The sequence below is a fragment of the Quercus suber genome, unplaced genomic scaffold, assembly GCF_002906115.3.
Source record: "Quercus suber isolate HL8 unplaced genomic scaffold, Cork oak 2.0 scaffold_174, whole genome shotgun sequence".
NCBI lineage: Eukaryota > Viridiplantae > Streptophyta > Magnoliopsida > Fagales > Fagaceae > Quercus > Quercus suber.
The window spans coordinates 136,086-151,655 of NW_027069634.1; the positions used below are offsets into that span (position 1 = coordinate 136,086).

General features: G+C 32.6%; 2 protein-coding genes across 2 annotated transcripts; both read right to left on the minus strand.

The window, feature by feature from the left end:
- Positions 1 to 1,236: 1,236 nt before the first annotated feature.
- On the minus strand, positions 1,237 to 3,271 carry LOC136069509 (uncharacterized membrane protein YMR155W-like). Its single transcript, XM_065778126.1, has one exon. The coding sequence runs from the start codon at positions 3,055 to 3,057 to the stop codon at positions 1,237 to 1,239; it is 1,821 nt and encodes a 606-aa protein (XP_065634198.1). The 5' UTR covers positions 3,058 to 3,271.
- A 372-nt stretch (positions 3,272 to 3,643) lies between these two features.
- On the minus strand, positions 3,644 to 5,507 carry LOC111986688 (uncharacterized membrane protein YMR155W). The gene has a single exon (XM_024018368.2). The coding sequence runs from the start codon at positions 5,399 to 5,401 to the stop codon at positions 3,644 to 3,646; it is 1,758 nt and encodes a 585-aa protein (XP_023874136.2). The 5' UTR covers positions 5,402 to 5,507.
- Positions 5,508 to 15,570: the final 10,063 nt, after the last annotated feature.

Genomic DNA, 15,570 nt, shown 5'->3' on the forward strand with positions numbered 1-15,570 from the left:
TGAGAAACATAAAATATAGGGTAGAATAATGGGAAGAAAGAAAATGCTTTTTGTTGTTTTGTTTTACCATATCTTTGTTTAGCCGGAATAGAAAAATAGAAAAAAAAATGAATATAATATTTCTTTGTTTGGTTTGTATAAAAAATGAAGCAAAAGAAATTATAATTTATGTAAATGATTTTTATGCCCTATTATATTTAAAAGTAATTTTCATAGTACTCAACAAAAATTGTATTAACAAATGAATAATTTTTTTGTTGTTGATAATTTTATAATTAGAAGGGAGAAATTACAGTAAACTTACATGTGATTATGCTCATTTTAATAGTGTCTATTTGTGGTTTAAATTTTATCACTTTACCAATTTACTCACCTGGTCTTCGTAAGCCAACTCAAATGCTAAAGAAATTTGTAGGCTATTACTTTAAATGAAGTGTACGCTAACATATTGCAATACGAGGGTAAAACCAACAATCAACAAAAACAATTGGGTGTTGTTGGAGCTGTACAAATTGCCCTAGCAAAACGAGTTGGACACTTGGATTGCATAAAAATCTAGAATGTCAAATAACAACATTCCCATATGGAACAGTTCAGCTGAATCCTGCACTAGTCTCAATTTAGCTTTATTTATTTATTTATTTTTACTGTTTCAAAATTGGATGCTGTTGTTGTCTCCAAAAGTTCCAACTTTTAGTGTCATACCAAAACTCTAATAATTTGACTATGATTTATGGAGTACACCTATGACAATTGTATAAATATATTATTATAAATTTTATATTTAAAATTATCTAGAATATGATATGCTCTTCTAAAATTTTTTCCATGACTCCCACTAATTTAATTTAGTGATAATTCAATCATCAGGTATTACATTAATCCACCTTAGTGCATTTCACATATGTTGATCAGGGAGCTCAGCTAAGACATGTTTATAATGGAATTTGCTTTTGGGGGACAATGGACTTTAAATAAGCATGGACACTATCACTGAGTAGTAATAAAGATTTTGTAAATTTATTAAAAAATGATTGCTATTCACAAACCCAAAACTTAAACAATCCTTGCTGTGCTAAAAAAAGAAAAAAAGAGAGGACTTGGTACATTTTGAAAATTAAAATTACCAATCAAATGATAATGCCAATGGACCCAACCCAAATTGCCTATTATTCTCTTGAGCAGTTTTCTTTTTTCTCATTCCATTCCTCCCAAGTTCTGTGAGAGTTCTATACATTATCGTCCACTAAGGGTGTGTGACTGTTGAGCCATCTCTGTCTCTGGTGTGACCTTGTTGGTCTTATTAAACTTCACATATGTTTCTCCATTATACGTCTTGACACTGTCAACTGGGCTATTTTTGCTCTTGTCAACTTTAAACTTCTTATATATGTCACCTTTGTAAAAATCTTTTGTCCTCCATGTCAAAATTAGGGAAGCAAGAATTCCTGCGAATGTGACACAAGCCAAAATTGAGAAAGATAACCTGAAACAATGGTCACCGATGCAGGTCGGGTCCTTTGGATAAGTCCCATCAGGTCCAAGTGCAGCATCCTTCAATGCCTCTCTTTTGTAGAAGGATTTAACGAGCATTGAATTTAGTAAGAATCCCCCAAGCGGGCTTACCAATTGTGCACAGTTGAATAGAGTGGAGTAGTACTTAAGGCCAAAGAGCTCGGAAATGATTGTGAAAAGCAATGTGACTTGTGCACCATATGAAAACCCAACGAGCAGTGATGACATATAGTATGAACCAGGGATTATTGGAAAGGCAATGAGGAGGGTTCCAATGCATGAGATGAAGAGTGAAAAAGCCATCATTTTGGTTCGAGGAAATTTCCATTTTAGTAATAAAAGCTCTGATACAAAACCAGCATAGACCCTCCCAAAGTAATTCCATATGCTTATAAGGGTTATGATAGAACTTATGGTCCGGGATTGTAATTTCTTAGCCTCACCAATGGCCCTGAAATTGTCTATGACTGTTAAGCATGTCCCGAGTCCACATAGTGACATAATGAATATATATAACATGTCAACACTTAGGATTGCTTGTAGAATTGTGTAGTCTTCTCCTCTTTCTGGCTTGTTGAAAATGTTTGCAAAACAAGATGAAACTTTCTCATTGTTTTCTTGCTCATGGTTGTTATTACCAGATGAATGTTCTGGCAAAGCTTGTGGTTCCTCAACGATTACCTCGGTAGGAAGATTATTCAATTGCCTTCTCTTGAGCTTCCATGAGATTGCCTCTTCTCTAATGACAATATAGATAGGGAGTACGAGCAAGGCAGTAACCATTATAGCACTTTCAACGTTGAATGCTTCAGGGAAATCAATATATTTCCTAAGTAATGTCACGGCCATGAGAAAGATTGCAAGTAAGATTGTCATATAGAAGAAATGCAAATACACTCTCAGCTCGTTTCGTTGCCTTTCAGTCTTCATTAACCGAATTGTGAACATAAACAACAATGCTACCATCGCTGGCGCCCATCCAATGAGTAAGATAAGGGAATCCAAATCATTTCCATAGATTCCAAGGTGAAGTTGTGTCAAAATAGCTCCGCTAAGTCCAACAAGACCCTTTAGAAGACCAATCACAACCCCTCGGCTTTCGGGGAAGTTCTTGACACAAGTGACAACAGCTGCTGTATTTGTGAAATTCTGAGAATCAGCTCCTATTGCAATGAAGAGGCACATTTGCCAAATATGTGGCTTGGCGATTTTGCCTTTGACTGCCAACCATATCATGAAGTAGCCTCCAAAGTTCATGACTGCACCAATGAAAAGCATGAGCGATGATGGCATTACCTCACCAATTAGGCCTGCCACGATTGCCACATGTGCACCAACGTCCTTGTAAAAGCTCATCGTATTGATATCTGCCTCGTCATATCCAAGAGCATCTACAATTGCTTGTGAATAGTTTCTAAATATGTAAGTTGCACCACCCCCTGCCATAATAAACAAGGAGGCAAACACAGTGAACCATCGTCCTTTTATCACTTGCACCAAAAATTGGAACAGCCCACTGCTACTCATTGCTGGCCCCGTCATTATTGGTTCTATAGTATTGTAAATTGAATTAACAAAGATGGTCAGCGTAAAATTTAGTCGCTCTATTACGAAAGCAAAGATGGCTAGAAGAGTATGTTGGCAGAGAAATGAGAGTATTGTGTTTGCATTAATTGGATTGCAGATGTTGTGTTTCTAAATATTTAAAGACAGGAATGGATTAGGGTACAGAGTTTTTGTTCAAAAGCTTGTTAATATAAGAGAAAAAGATGTTGAACCTTAGATATAGGAAAATTTGTTTGTGGTTGAAGCTCAATCAAGAAGGTTTTTGTTGAAAAGCTTGAGAAAACATTCAGAAAATAACAAATATCTTCAGTTTTAAACCTACGAACATAGATCAGAACAGGAAAGGGTCATATGAAAACAGTTTTAACCTTACAACGGATCAATTCGACTTAGTCTATGAATCAAATTTAACTGTCTACCAAATTCTGAAATATATATTCATAGCTTCTGTTTTGCTTACTTTTTTGTAATGCATAGTTTTTAACTGTTTTGCTTATTCATTATAAAAAATAAAAAAATAAAAAATTTGCTATATTACGGCATAATTTTTTTTTTTTTTTTTTTAATTAAACTTCACATATGTTTCTCCATTATACGTCTTGACACTGTCAACTGGGCTATTTTTGCTCTTGTCAACTTTAAACTTCTTATATATGTCACCTTTGTAAAAATCTTTTGTCCTCCATGTCAAAATTAGGGAAGCAAGAATTCCTGCGAATGTGACACAAGCCAAAATTGAGAAAGATAACCTGAAACAATGGTCACCGATGCAGGTCGGGTCCTTTGGATAAGTCCCATCAGGTCCAAGTGCAGCATCCTTCAATGCCTCTCTTTTGTAGAAGGATTTAACGAGCATTGAATTTAGTAAGAATCCCCCAAGCGGGCTTACCAATTGTGCACAATTGAATAGAGTGGAGTAGTACTTAAGGCCAAAGAGCTCGGAAATGATTGTGAAAAGCAATGTGACTTGTGCACCATATGAAAACCCAACGAGCAGTGATGACATATAGTATGAACCAGGGATTATTGGAAAGGCAATGAGGAGGGTTCCAATGCATGAGATGAAGAGTGAAAAAGCCATCATTTTGGTTCGAGGAAATTTCCATTTTAGTAATAAAAGCTCTGATACAAAACCAGCATAGACCCTCCCAAAGTAATTCCATATGCTTATAAGGGTTATGATAGAACTTATGGTCCGGGATTGTAATTTCTTAGCCTCACCAATGGCCCTGAAATTGTCTATGACTGTTAAGCATGTCCCAAGTCCACATAGTGACATAATGAATATATATAACATGTCAACACTTAGGATTGCTTGTAGAATTGTGTAGTCTTCTCCTCTTTCTGGCTTGTTGAAAATGTTTGCAAAACAAGATGAAACTTTCTCATTGTTTTCTTGCTCATGGTTGTTATTACCAGATGAATGTTCTGGCAAAGCTTGTGGTTCCTCAACGATTACCTCGGTAGGAAGATTATTCAATTGCCTTCTCTTGAGCTTCCATGAGATTGCCTCTTCTCTAATGACAATATAGATAGGGAGTACGAGCAAGGCAGTAACCATTATAGCACTTTCAACGTTGAATGCTTCAGGGAAATCAATATATTTCCTAAGTAATGTCACGGCCATGAGAAAGATTGCAAGTAAGATTGTCATATAGAAGAAATGCAAATACACTCTCAGCTCGTTTCGTTGCCTTTCAGTCTTCATTAACCGAATTGTGAACATAAACAACAATGCTACCATCGCTGGCGCCCATCCAATGAGTAAGATAAGGGAATCCAAATCATTTCCATAGATTCCAAGGTGAAGTTGTGTCAAAATAGCTCCGCTAAGTCCAACAAGACCCTTTAGAAGACCAATCACAACCCCTCGGCTTTCGGGGAAGTTCTTGACACAAGTGACAACAGCTGCTGTATTTGTGAAATTCTGAGAATCAGCTCCTATTGCAATGAAGAGGCACATTTGCCAAATATGTGGCTTGGCGATTTTGCCTTTGACTGCCAACCATATCATGAAGTAGCCTCCAAAGTTCATGACTGCACCAATGAAAAGCATGAGCGATGATGGTATTACCTCACCAATTAGGCCTGCCACGATTGCCACATGTGCACCAACGTCCTTGTAAAAGCTCATCGTATTGATATCTGCCTCGTCATATCCAAGAGCATCTACAATTGCTTGTGAATAGTTTCTAAATATGTAAGTTGCACCACCCCCTGCCATAATAAACAAGGAGGCAAACACAGTGAACCATCGTCCTTTTATCACTTGCACCAAAAATTGGAACAGCCCACTGCTACTCATTGCTGGCCCCGTCATTATTGGTTCTATAGTATTGTAAATTGAATTAACAAAGATGGTCAGCGTAAAATTTAGTCGCTCTATTACGAAAGCAAAGATGGCTAGAAGAGTATGTTGGCAGAGAAATGAGAGTATTGTGTTTGCATTAATTGGATTGCAGATGTTGTGTTTCTAAATATTTAAAGACACGAATGGATTAGGGTACAGAGTTTTTGTTCAAAAGCTTGTTAATATAAGAGAAAAAGATGTTGAACCTTAGATATAGGAAAATTTGTTTGTGGTTGAAGCTCAATCAAGAAGGTTTTTGTTGAAAAGCTTGAGAAAACATTCAGAAAATAACAAATATCTTCAGTTTTAAACCTACGAACATAGATCAGAACAGGAAAGGGTCATATGAAAACAGTTTTAACCTTACAACGGATCAATTCGACTTAGTCTATGAATCAAATTTAACTGTCTACCAAATTCTGAAATATATATTCATAGCTTCTGTTTTGCTTACTTTTTTGTAATGCATAGTTTTTAACTGTTTTGCTTATTCATTATAAAAAATAAAAAAATAAAAAATTTGCTATATTACGGCATATATATATATATTTTTTTCTAAATGGGTAATAATAGGTTTACATTGTAATATCAATGTAAGATTGTACAATGTAAATTTAAAATTTTCCTTTTTTTAAATCCTAAAAAATAATTTAGACACTGTATATGTGAGTTGGATTTAAGTTGTAATTGATCCATAACTAATTCAAAATGACATAGTCACATATGTATGGATTGGATTTAAGTTGCACTTTATCCATCTTGAAATTTTTTCAAACATGAACGGTAGAGGAAGAAAATGTAATCTAACTAATATTTCAAGATGATTAAAGATACTATATCGTTTAAGACGTTTTTATTCCACAACAATAGGAGTAGAGGTATATGTTATTCTTCATTCATGTAGGGATTAGCCAGTTTCTCCACACAATATATAACATTATAACCCAGAACTAGCTAAAAAAATGGAGTCCTAGGAACAGACGACTTGAGTAAGCCCCTAGACCATAGTTGTTTTAGAAAAGGAGAAATTGATTCTGGTTATATTAGTAAACCTCTAATGCGCCCTTGCAATTTTTTCTAAAACAAGAAGTACAAAACTTTTATTCGAGTCCTGTGTTGACAAAGATCAAATAGAATCATGCTGTATCCTCAATCTCTTTCCTGAATATTTGATAAACGTTTTATCGATATTCAATAATTGCCCAGATGACCCCTCAGGCCCTCATCCATTAGTGCATCCATTAAGTTCGAAATTCTGTATTAAAAAAAAAAAAGGTTCGAAATTCTATATTTAGAAACTCATTAATCTAAGCCTCAGGGGCAAAGAGTTGTTGTGAAATTATTTTTCTTTTTTTCTTTTTAGCTCTAGAAGAAATGGACCCTAGTTAGCTCAACTGGTAAAGTCTTTGATGGTTGAATAATATATTTGAGATTTAATTTCTGCCTACACTAAAAACTGATTAGTGTCTTAATATGATGATAAATAGCTATAAAAAGAGTTTACATAACTAAAGTATGTCCTGGAAAGTTTAATTTGGAACCACAGTGGTAATTGAGGGATGGATGACGCTTATGTCTAGTGGTCAGTTCTATTGGACACGTTGCAATGCAGATACGTGTCTAATCTTAGACATGTCCAGTGAAATTGGCCACTAGACACAAACCATTCCCTTGAGGGATATTATTTTTTTGAAAATGTTTACAAACGACTTACCAAGATTAAATGCTAACTGATTTTTCAAATAACTTGTATCACATATTCACATTATTCAATTCTTGTATATTTCACGTGTAGTGCACTTCCAATAATCTACCACATACTATGAATGGTTTACAAAATTTTTTCCACATAACCATAGAGTAATACTATATAGTACATACATAATTTTTTTCATAATTTTTTCTTGACAAATTAATAATTTGTTAATCTTTTTCATAATTTTTTCTTAACTAATCAATAATTTGTTATTTACGCAGGTCAACCATTGACACCATTTTATCGTCTATCATCGACTTAACAATTTAGCTGTTGTCTATTTGTTGATAAAAAAAGTAACAAAGATTATATAAGTTCTTCATTTTTTTTTTAATGAAATTTAAATTCTTTGTTCACAATTTTAATATAAAAATTTTATTATAACGTGTAAAGACTAGTGTAGTCAATATCGTATCGGTACTAGCCAGTATATACCATACCGGCATGTATATCAATATCGAAATGCCAACGTCTTGTACCGGTTTAAATACTGGCCGTATTGGCCGTGTACCATTCATATCGGCCAATTTCGGGCAACAATGGCCGGTATTGGGTGTATTGACCGGTACAGAAAAAAGTTTTTATTTTTTATTTTTTTTAGTTTTGTAATTTTAGAATTTTTGTAAGGGCAGAATGGTAATTTATTTGCATTAGCTTATTAGTATTATTTGTTTTCTTAGTATGCAATGAACAATTAAGCTTTCTATTTTTTATATTGTTGTTGTTGTTGTTGTGGTCGTCGTCATTGTTGTTGTTGTTGTTTTTTTTTTTTTTTTATGGATATCGTTTGCATTGCCTCTGCTTCAGTATTGGTATCTAAAGGTGAAGTTGCGAGTGGAATGACTTGACTACTTTTTAATTCTACCACTTCTCCCAAGGATACCTTCCTCTCTGCTTTGAGTTCAAAAGCTATATTGAAAATATAGAGAATGAGCACCGTGCAAATATTAAGCTAGCGATTGCTGGTATATATATAATGATTAATGGCTACTGGTTCTCGTGGAGAACTTGTACACTCTTACATTCTGCCTGTGTTAAATAAATCTATTGTTTAGTTAAGGATATAAATATTGATTGATATCTGAAACCCATATAATTGTACTTTAATAATTGAGATTGAAGTTCAAAGAGAGTTGCTTTCAAATTTTCAACCCTGGAATCAGAATTTTTTAAGAAGTTTCACGTACACAACTAGTGGCGGAGCTAGGAAATTTTTGTACGGTGGCCAAGCTAAATATAACAAAATTCTTAAAGTAAAAAAAAAAAAAAAAAAAAAAAAAAAAAAACTCAAACAAGTACTTTTTGTCATAAATTAAAACTTTTGAGTCATTCATAAATTAAAATTTTATTAAAGTTTTATTTATTTATTTATTTATAATTTTTATTTTTTACTTTTATCTACAGTACTTTCAGCAAAAAGTTTTCAGTTTCAACAAAATGCAGATTTCAAAGAAACCTTTAAAAAGTAACTTTCTTTTTGGTCTGTTTGAAATTCGCTTATTTTGCTAAAACTGAAAATTTTTATTGAAAATACTGTAAATAAAGGAAAAAATTAGCTGAAATAGTACAGTGGGACTCATAAATAGTACCAAAAAGTGCAATGGGACTTATGAATAGTACCAAAAATAAGCTGAATAGTAAAATAAGTTGGCAAAATTAATCATGCCTAACTAACACTTAGGGTTTGTTTGAATCTGTTTATTTTACTAAAACTGAAAACTTTTTGCTGAAAGTACTGTAGATAAAGGTAAAAGTTCTGTAGATAAAGGTAAAAGTTAACTGAAATAGTATCGTGGAGCCCATGAATAATACCAAAAAGTGCAGTGAGATTCATGAATAATAACAAAATAAGTGAAATAATAAAATAAGTTGGCAAAATTAATCATGTCAAATGGAGTTTTACTATTTAGCTTATTTTTTGCTACTATTTATAGGCCCCACTGCACTTTTTGATACTATTCATGGGTCTCACGGTACTATTTCAACTAACTTTTACCTTTATTTACTACTTTTAGCATAAAGTTTTCAGTTTCAATAAAATAAGCGGATCCTAAACAGACCATTAGTCACACATATATAGAGTAAGAAAGTTTCAGCTTAATCTATTTTAGTGTGTAAACTAGAAACCAATTACTACTCCACTCAATCATAAGTCTTGCTCATATTAACTTTCAATGCAATGTATTTGTTTTTTCTTTTCTTTTTTGTTTTGTGTGATGCATTATTTTAAAAACTACCAAGATGTAATGAGTCTTATTATTGGACGATATTCAAATTCAATTTTTTTTTATGAGGGTTTTGTCTTTGGGTTGGCATGATGTAGTATCATTTATTTTTTATAGTATGGGGCCAGGAAAGGTATGAGTTACAGAAAAGTGTGTTCAAGATTGCATTTGCATCTGTGACGCATACCTTTGCGTACAAGGTCGGGGGATTTGATTGTGTTCTTTTTTCTTGCTTCTATAGCTCATGGGATCTCGCTTTTTAATGATTATAATTTATACAATATTTAAGTCTTCACTAGGTTAAGATATCCTAGGATTAAAACACATTTAATCTATCAAAAATAAAATCAATTATGGAAGTAACAGAGAATTGTGTATATAAATATTAATTCGATTGTTATGAATTAAAATATGTGTATTTTAAATTCTATTTATATGAATTATGGTAATATAAAAATACCAATATTAATTCGTACTAAAATATTTCATTCTCTTATCCAAACTAAAATTGCCTCTGATATGGTATTGACAACTTTGTACAGGACTCTTTAATGCAAGATTGTATTTTCATCCTTTCTTGATGTTAATGTTGGGAATATGTATATAATACAATACAGGAATAACATTAAATAGTTGGATAAAAAAGGGTTTAGGGGCACTAACACTTTGCTTATTGTAAATATGTTCCAGGATATAGCTAAGCCAAGTATTCTTCAAGTAGTAATCTTGAGAGAGTTCTTGTGAATTTCAATAAAAATTGTGAAAAGTATTTAAAAAATGAACACGAATCAATAAGTGGGTCAAAAGACATATTTAGAGAGTTACTTTATTTGATTTTAACGTTCAAAAAGCATTATAACAATTTGTCAAACTTGAATTAAAAAGGAGTTAAACTCCTTAAAAAATCCAATTGACTATTTGCTCGTCATCTTATACAAATGGTATCCTCTCCATTTTCCATATATTATATTACAACTTACCTTTTTTTTTTTTTTTTTTTTTTTTTTTTTTTTTTTTTTTTTTTTTTTTTTTTNGTGTGTGTGTGTTTATTTTTTTTTAATTGATGCTAAAGTCTAAACCATAAATAATTTGTTCTGAATTGAGGTAATATTTTATGCTAAACTTTTATCTTTATTATAATATACACACACATACATAATATATATATAATATATATATATATTTATAATATAAAAATAAAGGTAAATTTGAAACAGTACTGGTATCGATCAGTACTGAAATATATCGTTCACTGGTCAAATCAGTATAGCCTCCCGTATGAGATTGACTTTCTAGTAATGACATAAAAGTGACCAAAACAATCTTAGACTCACAAGATGCCAATCCACCAAGTATACTAATAAAAGTAGAGTTAGGCCAGTATATGTGATTAAATCCTAGCGAAGAAGAGAAGGGGGGAAGGATCCTCCAATTCTATTATATTTTTAGTTGAATAAAGTTTGACAACAAACTTGATTATAGCCTAAGACTAAATTTACTCCACTCAATATCATTTTATTGGATGTGAATTTTGACAAATTCACCGCTAGATTTTCTTTTTTTTTTCTATACTTGCAAAATTTTCAAAAGATCAAAGATCAATAATTATGTTATCAGCCAAATGTTTCAATTTCAAATTTTTGTAATATAAAATTATGCATAAAAAATAAGTTTATAAATCTGATTAACATAAAATTTGATATGTGTGTTGGTAAATATAAAAACATATAATTCAACGGTTGATTTCGAAAATATGTAGTCATGTTATTTTTTAGTAGAAGTTGTGGTCTTAAGGTACAACTAAGTTTGTAACCAAATTTTGTCATTTTTAGTTAGATGTGTAATACATGGAATTTATATAATTTTTTAAATAAGGAATTGGAGGATTAAAGGGAAGGTGAAATATAAGCACACTATCTTAATTAATTAAAGCAAATAATATATATATATATATATTATATATATCTCTCTCTCTCTCTCAAAGTTAAAGCATAGAATTTATTGTTGCCACGCTCTTAATGAGCGACAATAGCGGCTACATCATCCACTTATTTTCTACCTTATTTTCTCTTCTTAAACTTTATTCTCCCTATTCTAAATTTTGAGAAACAACAATTTACCTTTTTCTCAAAAAAAATAAATATATATATATATATATATTGTAGGGTCAGTTTTTGCGGCCCATGCCCAAGGAAGTATGGATTAGGAGCCCACCGAGCACAAAACAATAAATTTTGTAGAGAATGGGTGAAAGGGCTAGGCTAATAATGAAAATAACAGTATTAAACAACAACACCAATTGGGAGGAATTGAATTAATGTGCTCTCGGACTAATATGAGTACTCCGTCCGAAGAGATGTTTTTCATTGACCATCTAAGGTTACAATTCCTGGGGCTACAACCATTTCCTATATCCTTTTTCTCTCCTGTTTTTCGATCCCCCCCTATCAGAGGCACCCTTCCCTTATATAGCATTGTCTTCTTACATCTCCTTCGTCCACTTGTTTATCATCCAGGCATCCACTTGAGTGCATGTCCCATCACCCCACTTTTAACCTTATGTGAGTGGCGGTAGCACTGTTCAGAGGTCCTATCCACATAAATGCGGCCAAGAAGGTAGGTGCAGTGCATTAAATGTGGTGGTTGAAGTATGCCTCCTTGATATTTCTCTGCTCCGGTTATCCTTATGTGTGTCCGAGGTCCCTCTCCCTCTTGACACTTGTCAAATAAATCGCTTGAACCTCCCATACTCGTGTTGGGTCTGGCCTCTTCGGATCCGAAGATGCAGGACTACTCGGACATATGAGCATCTCCTCGGATGGTATGCGGGCTTGTCTCAAGGCATCCCCTTTTGACGTGGGCCTCTGACTGAAGGTCACACCTCCTCGGACTAAGAGTGTTCCTCATTCAGGGCCTTGGGCCCAATAAGTTGGGTTGGGTTTTTCTCCCCCCACATATATATATATAACTTGCTTTGTATATACCTATATAAAGAACAATTAACATAAACTAATTGAAGTTTTTGTCCGATGATAAAAAGCTATATTATCAAAAATGGATGCCAAGTTGAAATTATCTTTTAAAAAAAAAAACACAAGATGGCCAATTGAATAAGTAATTCCCTAAGGCCCATTTATACATCCAAAATGGTTATTGGTTTAATTTCTTACAAATGTATCTGTCATTAAGGCTTGTAGAAGTTGGCTTTTAGGCCTTTATCAGTTAAGGTCCAAGCCGCTGCAATAACTATTAGAATAGTCAAGACAATGCCAAGGCAACCTAAACCCATATTTGTAATCCAAACAAAACCATTTGGTCGAGGTTTCCTCATTGCAATCCACATGAAACATGGATAAGCAAAAGTTAAAGGCAATGTTGCACCTCCAACTAAAGGTGCTAGGCTTCCCAAAAATGGAAAAGTCACAGAAAGAAAGAAAGCCAACCCTCCATAGAAAATGCGAAGGCACGTGCGAACCCATCTTGGGCATGGCTGATTTTTCATGCTTGTGTATCTAACTTCCAAGTTGTCAAAAACAACCATGGCGTAAACTTGGAATGTACATAAACAGTTCACCAATACAAGTAGGTAAATTGCGGTCATAATTAACTTTGAGGTGTTTGGCCCGTGGATTTGTGAAAATGCAATCAACAATCCTTGTCCTCCACTATACGTTACCTGTCATTCATAAATAAATAAATAAAAATGAAAAAAAAAAATATTAATGAAAAAAATATGAATGAAAAAAATAAAAGTCTTACAAGTATCCAAATTAACACATTTTTTGCACTATCAATTTAAATTTTTTGTCCCTTAAGACCTTACAAGTATCCAAATTAACCCCTATGTTAAGATTTTGGATCTTTGATAGACGAATTGTGATCATGTGCCTTGTATGTGACTACATTTATTATTAAAAAAGATATTTTTAAAATAAAAGTGATACAAAATTATTTATCTCCAATTTCAATAAATTCATGCCTTTTAGTCGGAACAGAATCATTCCAAACTATCAATTCGAAAGTTCCCAACTCCCCAAAGCAAATGAAAATTTCAAATCCTATATATATATAAAAAAAAAAAAAAAAAAAAAATTTTTTTTTTTTTTTTTTTGGGGATAGGTAATAAGAGTAATATTAATCACAATGAAAAAAAACAAAGAAATAAAATGCATGGTGTTCATGATGATGAACATAAGAAAAAAAAAATAACAAACAACATCAAAGAAAAAATAACTCAAGGGACAATTCTAAGAGTAGAAAGAAAATCAATGATAGAAGAACAGTTTGAAGAACCCTAGCACCTAGACTAATCGAAAAAAGTTTGCTGGCATAAAGCTTATACTTAGACTTTGGAAATAGGAATTTGAATTTACATCAAAACACAATCTACATGGCTATGAATTTGAAAATGCCTACCAATTTTTTGAGTGATAAATTATTATAAAGTCTATCTTTTATTCCTTTTGTTTCATCTTAATTTTGGTTAAGACAATGTTGTAATTTTGTGATGAATTTGTATTATTATGATAATCTCATTATTCCTTAAGAGATGAGAAATTTGAATAATAAATTTGAAATTTATATAGTTTAGTTGTATATCAAATATCATACACTACAACAAAAGTTAGAAAAATATAGTTCACCTTAAAAAAATATTAATCAAACATACAAAATATAATAATGTGATATATTTATACTTTGTAGATGTAAGGACCAGATTTGAATTTTTAGCCCAAAATATGAATGAACTTAGGCCCAAAAAACCCAAAATAATAAATTTGTAGAGAAATAGGTTAGAAAACTAGGTTTTAGTTAATTGAACAAGAAGTTAAGTAGGTTGGTGACTAAAGAGTGAAGATAAACAAGTTTAGACTAAAGAAAAAATGTCCTCGGTAATGTCCGAGGATACTGGTTCTTATATAATGCTCTTAGATGTGGTTACAAGACTGGTTCTAGAGTACTACAGTGTTTCTTCTCTGATATCTAATCCCCTTCTCGTTTCTCCCTCATTTCTTTTATATTGTCTTTCCTTATCTTCACCTTCCACGTGCATGTCAGATGATTGGTGTTGATACTTGTCCCATCAGTACCTTCTATAAGTCTCCATGTAGTAGCTGTAAGGCTGAAAGCCATTGTTCAAGTATCATCTCCACATTAATGCGGCCAGAGAGTTAGCTACAAAGCATTTAATGCGGTGGCAGCAGCTTTCTCCTAAGATATTTCAGGACACTTCCTTGTCCTGAGTTCCCATAATGCCTATCTGTATCAATTAAGTGTTCCTGGGACGTTCCCCTGGACAATAGGTCACCTCTATGGACCACGACCTTGGTTAGTTGAGGAGGCTCTCATCCTTGGCACAACCCTCTGAATTGTTATAATCAAAATTGACTTCTTCACCAGCCAATAGGAGCTCTTTTAACAATGTTTCCCCTCTTCGGACGCCATCTGTCCTCGGCTTGGGCTTTAGATCCATTCTATACATAAATAATGGGCTCCAAGACCCAATGCTTCTATAGTAGAGATAAAAGGATAAAAATTACTTGTAGAAATCTTTTAAAAAAATAAATATTACTTGAAGTAATTATTGCTTTTTATATATTACACCTCATTACATAATATTTATATATTTCCATGGATCATGTGGGTCTACTTCTAGTAGTAATCAATCTATATATTACTAAAAGCTGAAGCGTAGCATTTAATGTTACTGCTCTCATGTTGCGCCACATTAGCTGCCATGTCATTTTTAAAAAATATATATAATTTGTCCTACAATTTTAAAATGATTTTTACAATTTTCAGCCTTATAAATACAATCCACTATTTATTTATTTACTTCCACTATCACTCTATAATAAATCCAGCTCACTACTTATTTATTTACTTCCACTATCACCATATAATAAATCTGTATAATTAATCTAGCTCACCTCTTATTTATTTAGTTCCATTATCAAGTCTAACCCAAAACCTTTTAAATTCAGTTTTAGGATTTTGTGTGAGCTTTTTCAGCTTAAAGGAAAAAATAAAATAAAATAAAATAAAATAAATAAAAAACGTTGAAGCCTTTCAAGCTTTAGGTTTTTTTTTTTTTTTTTTTTCAATTTCCTATAATGTTTTTAACATTTTTTTTTTTAATATTACATTTCTCCAACCTT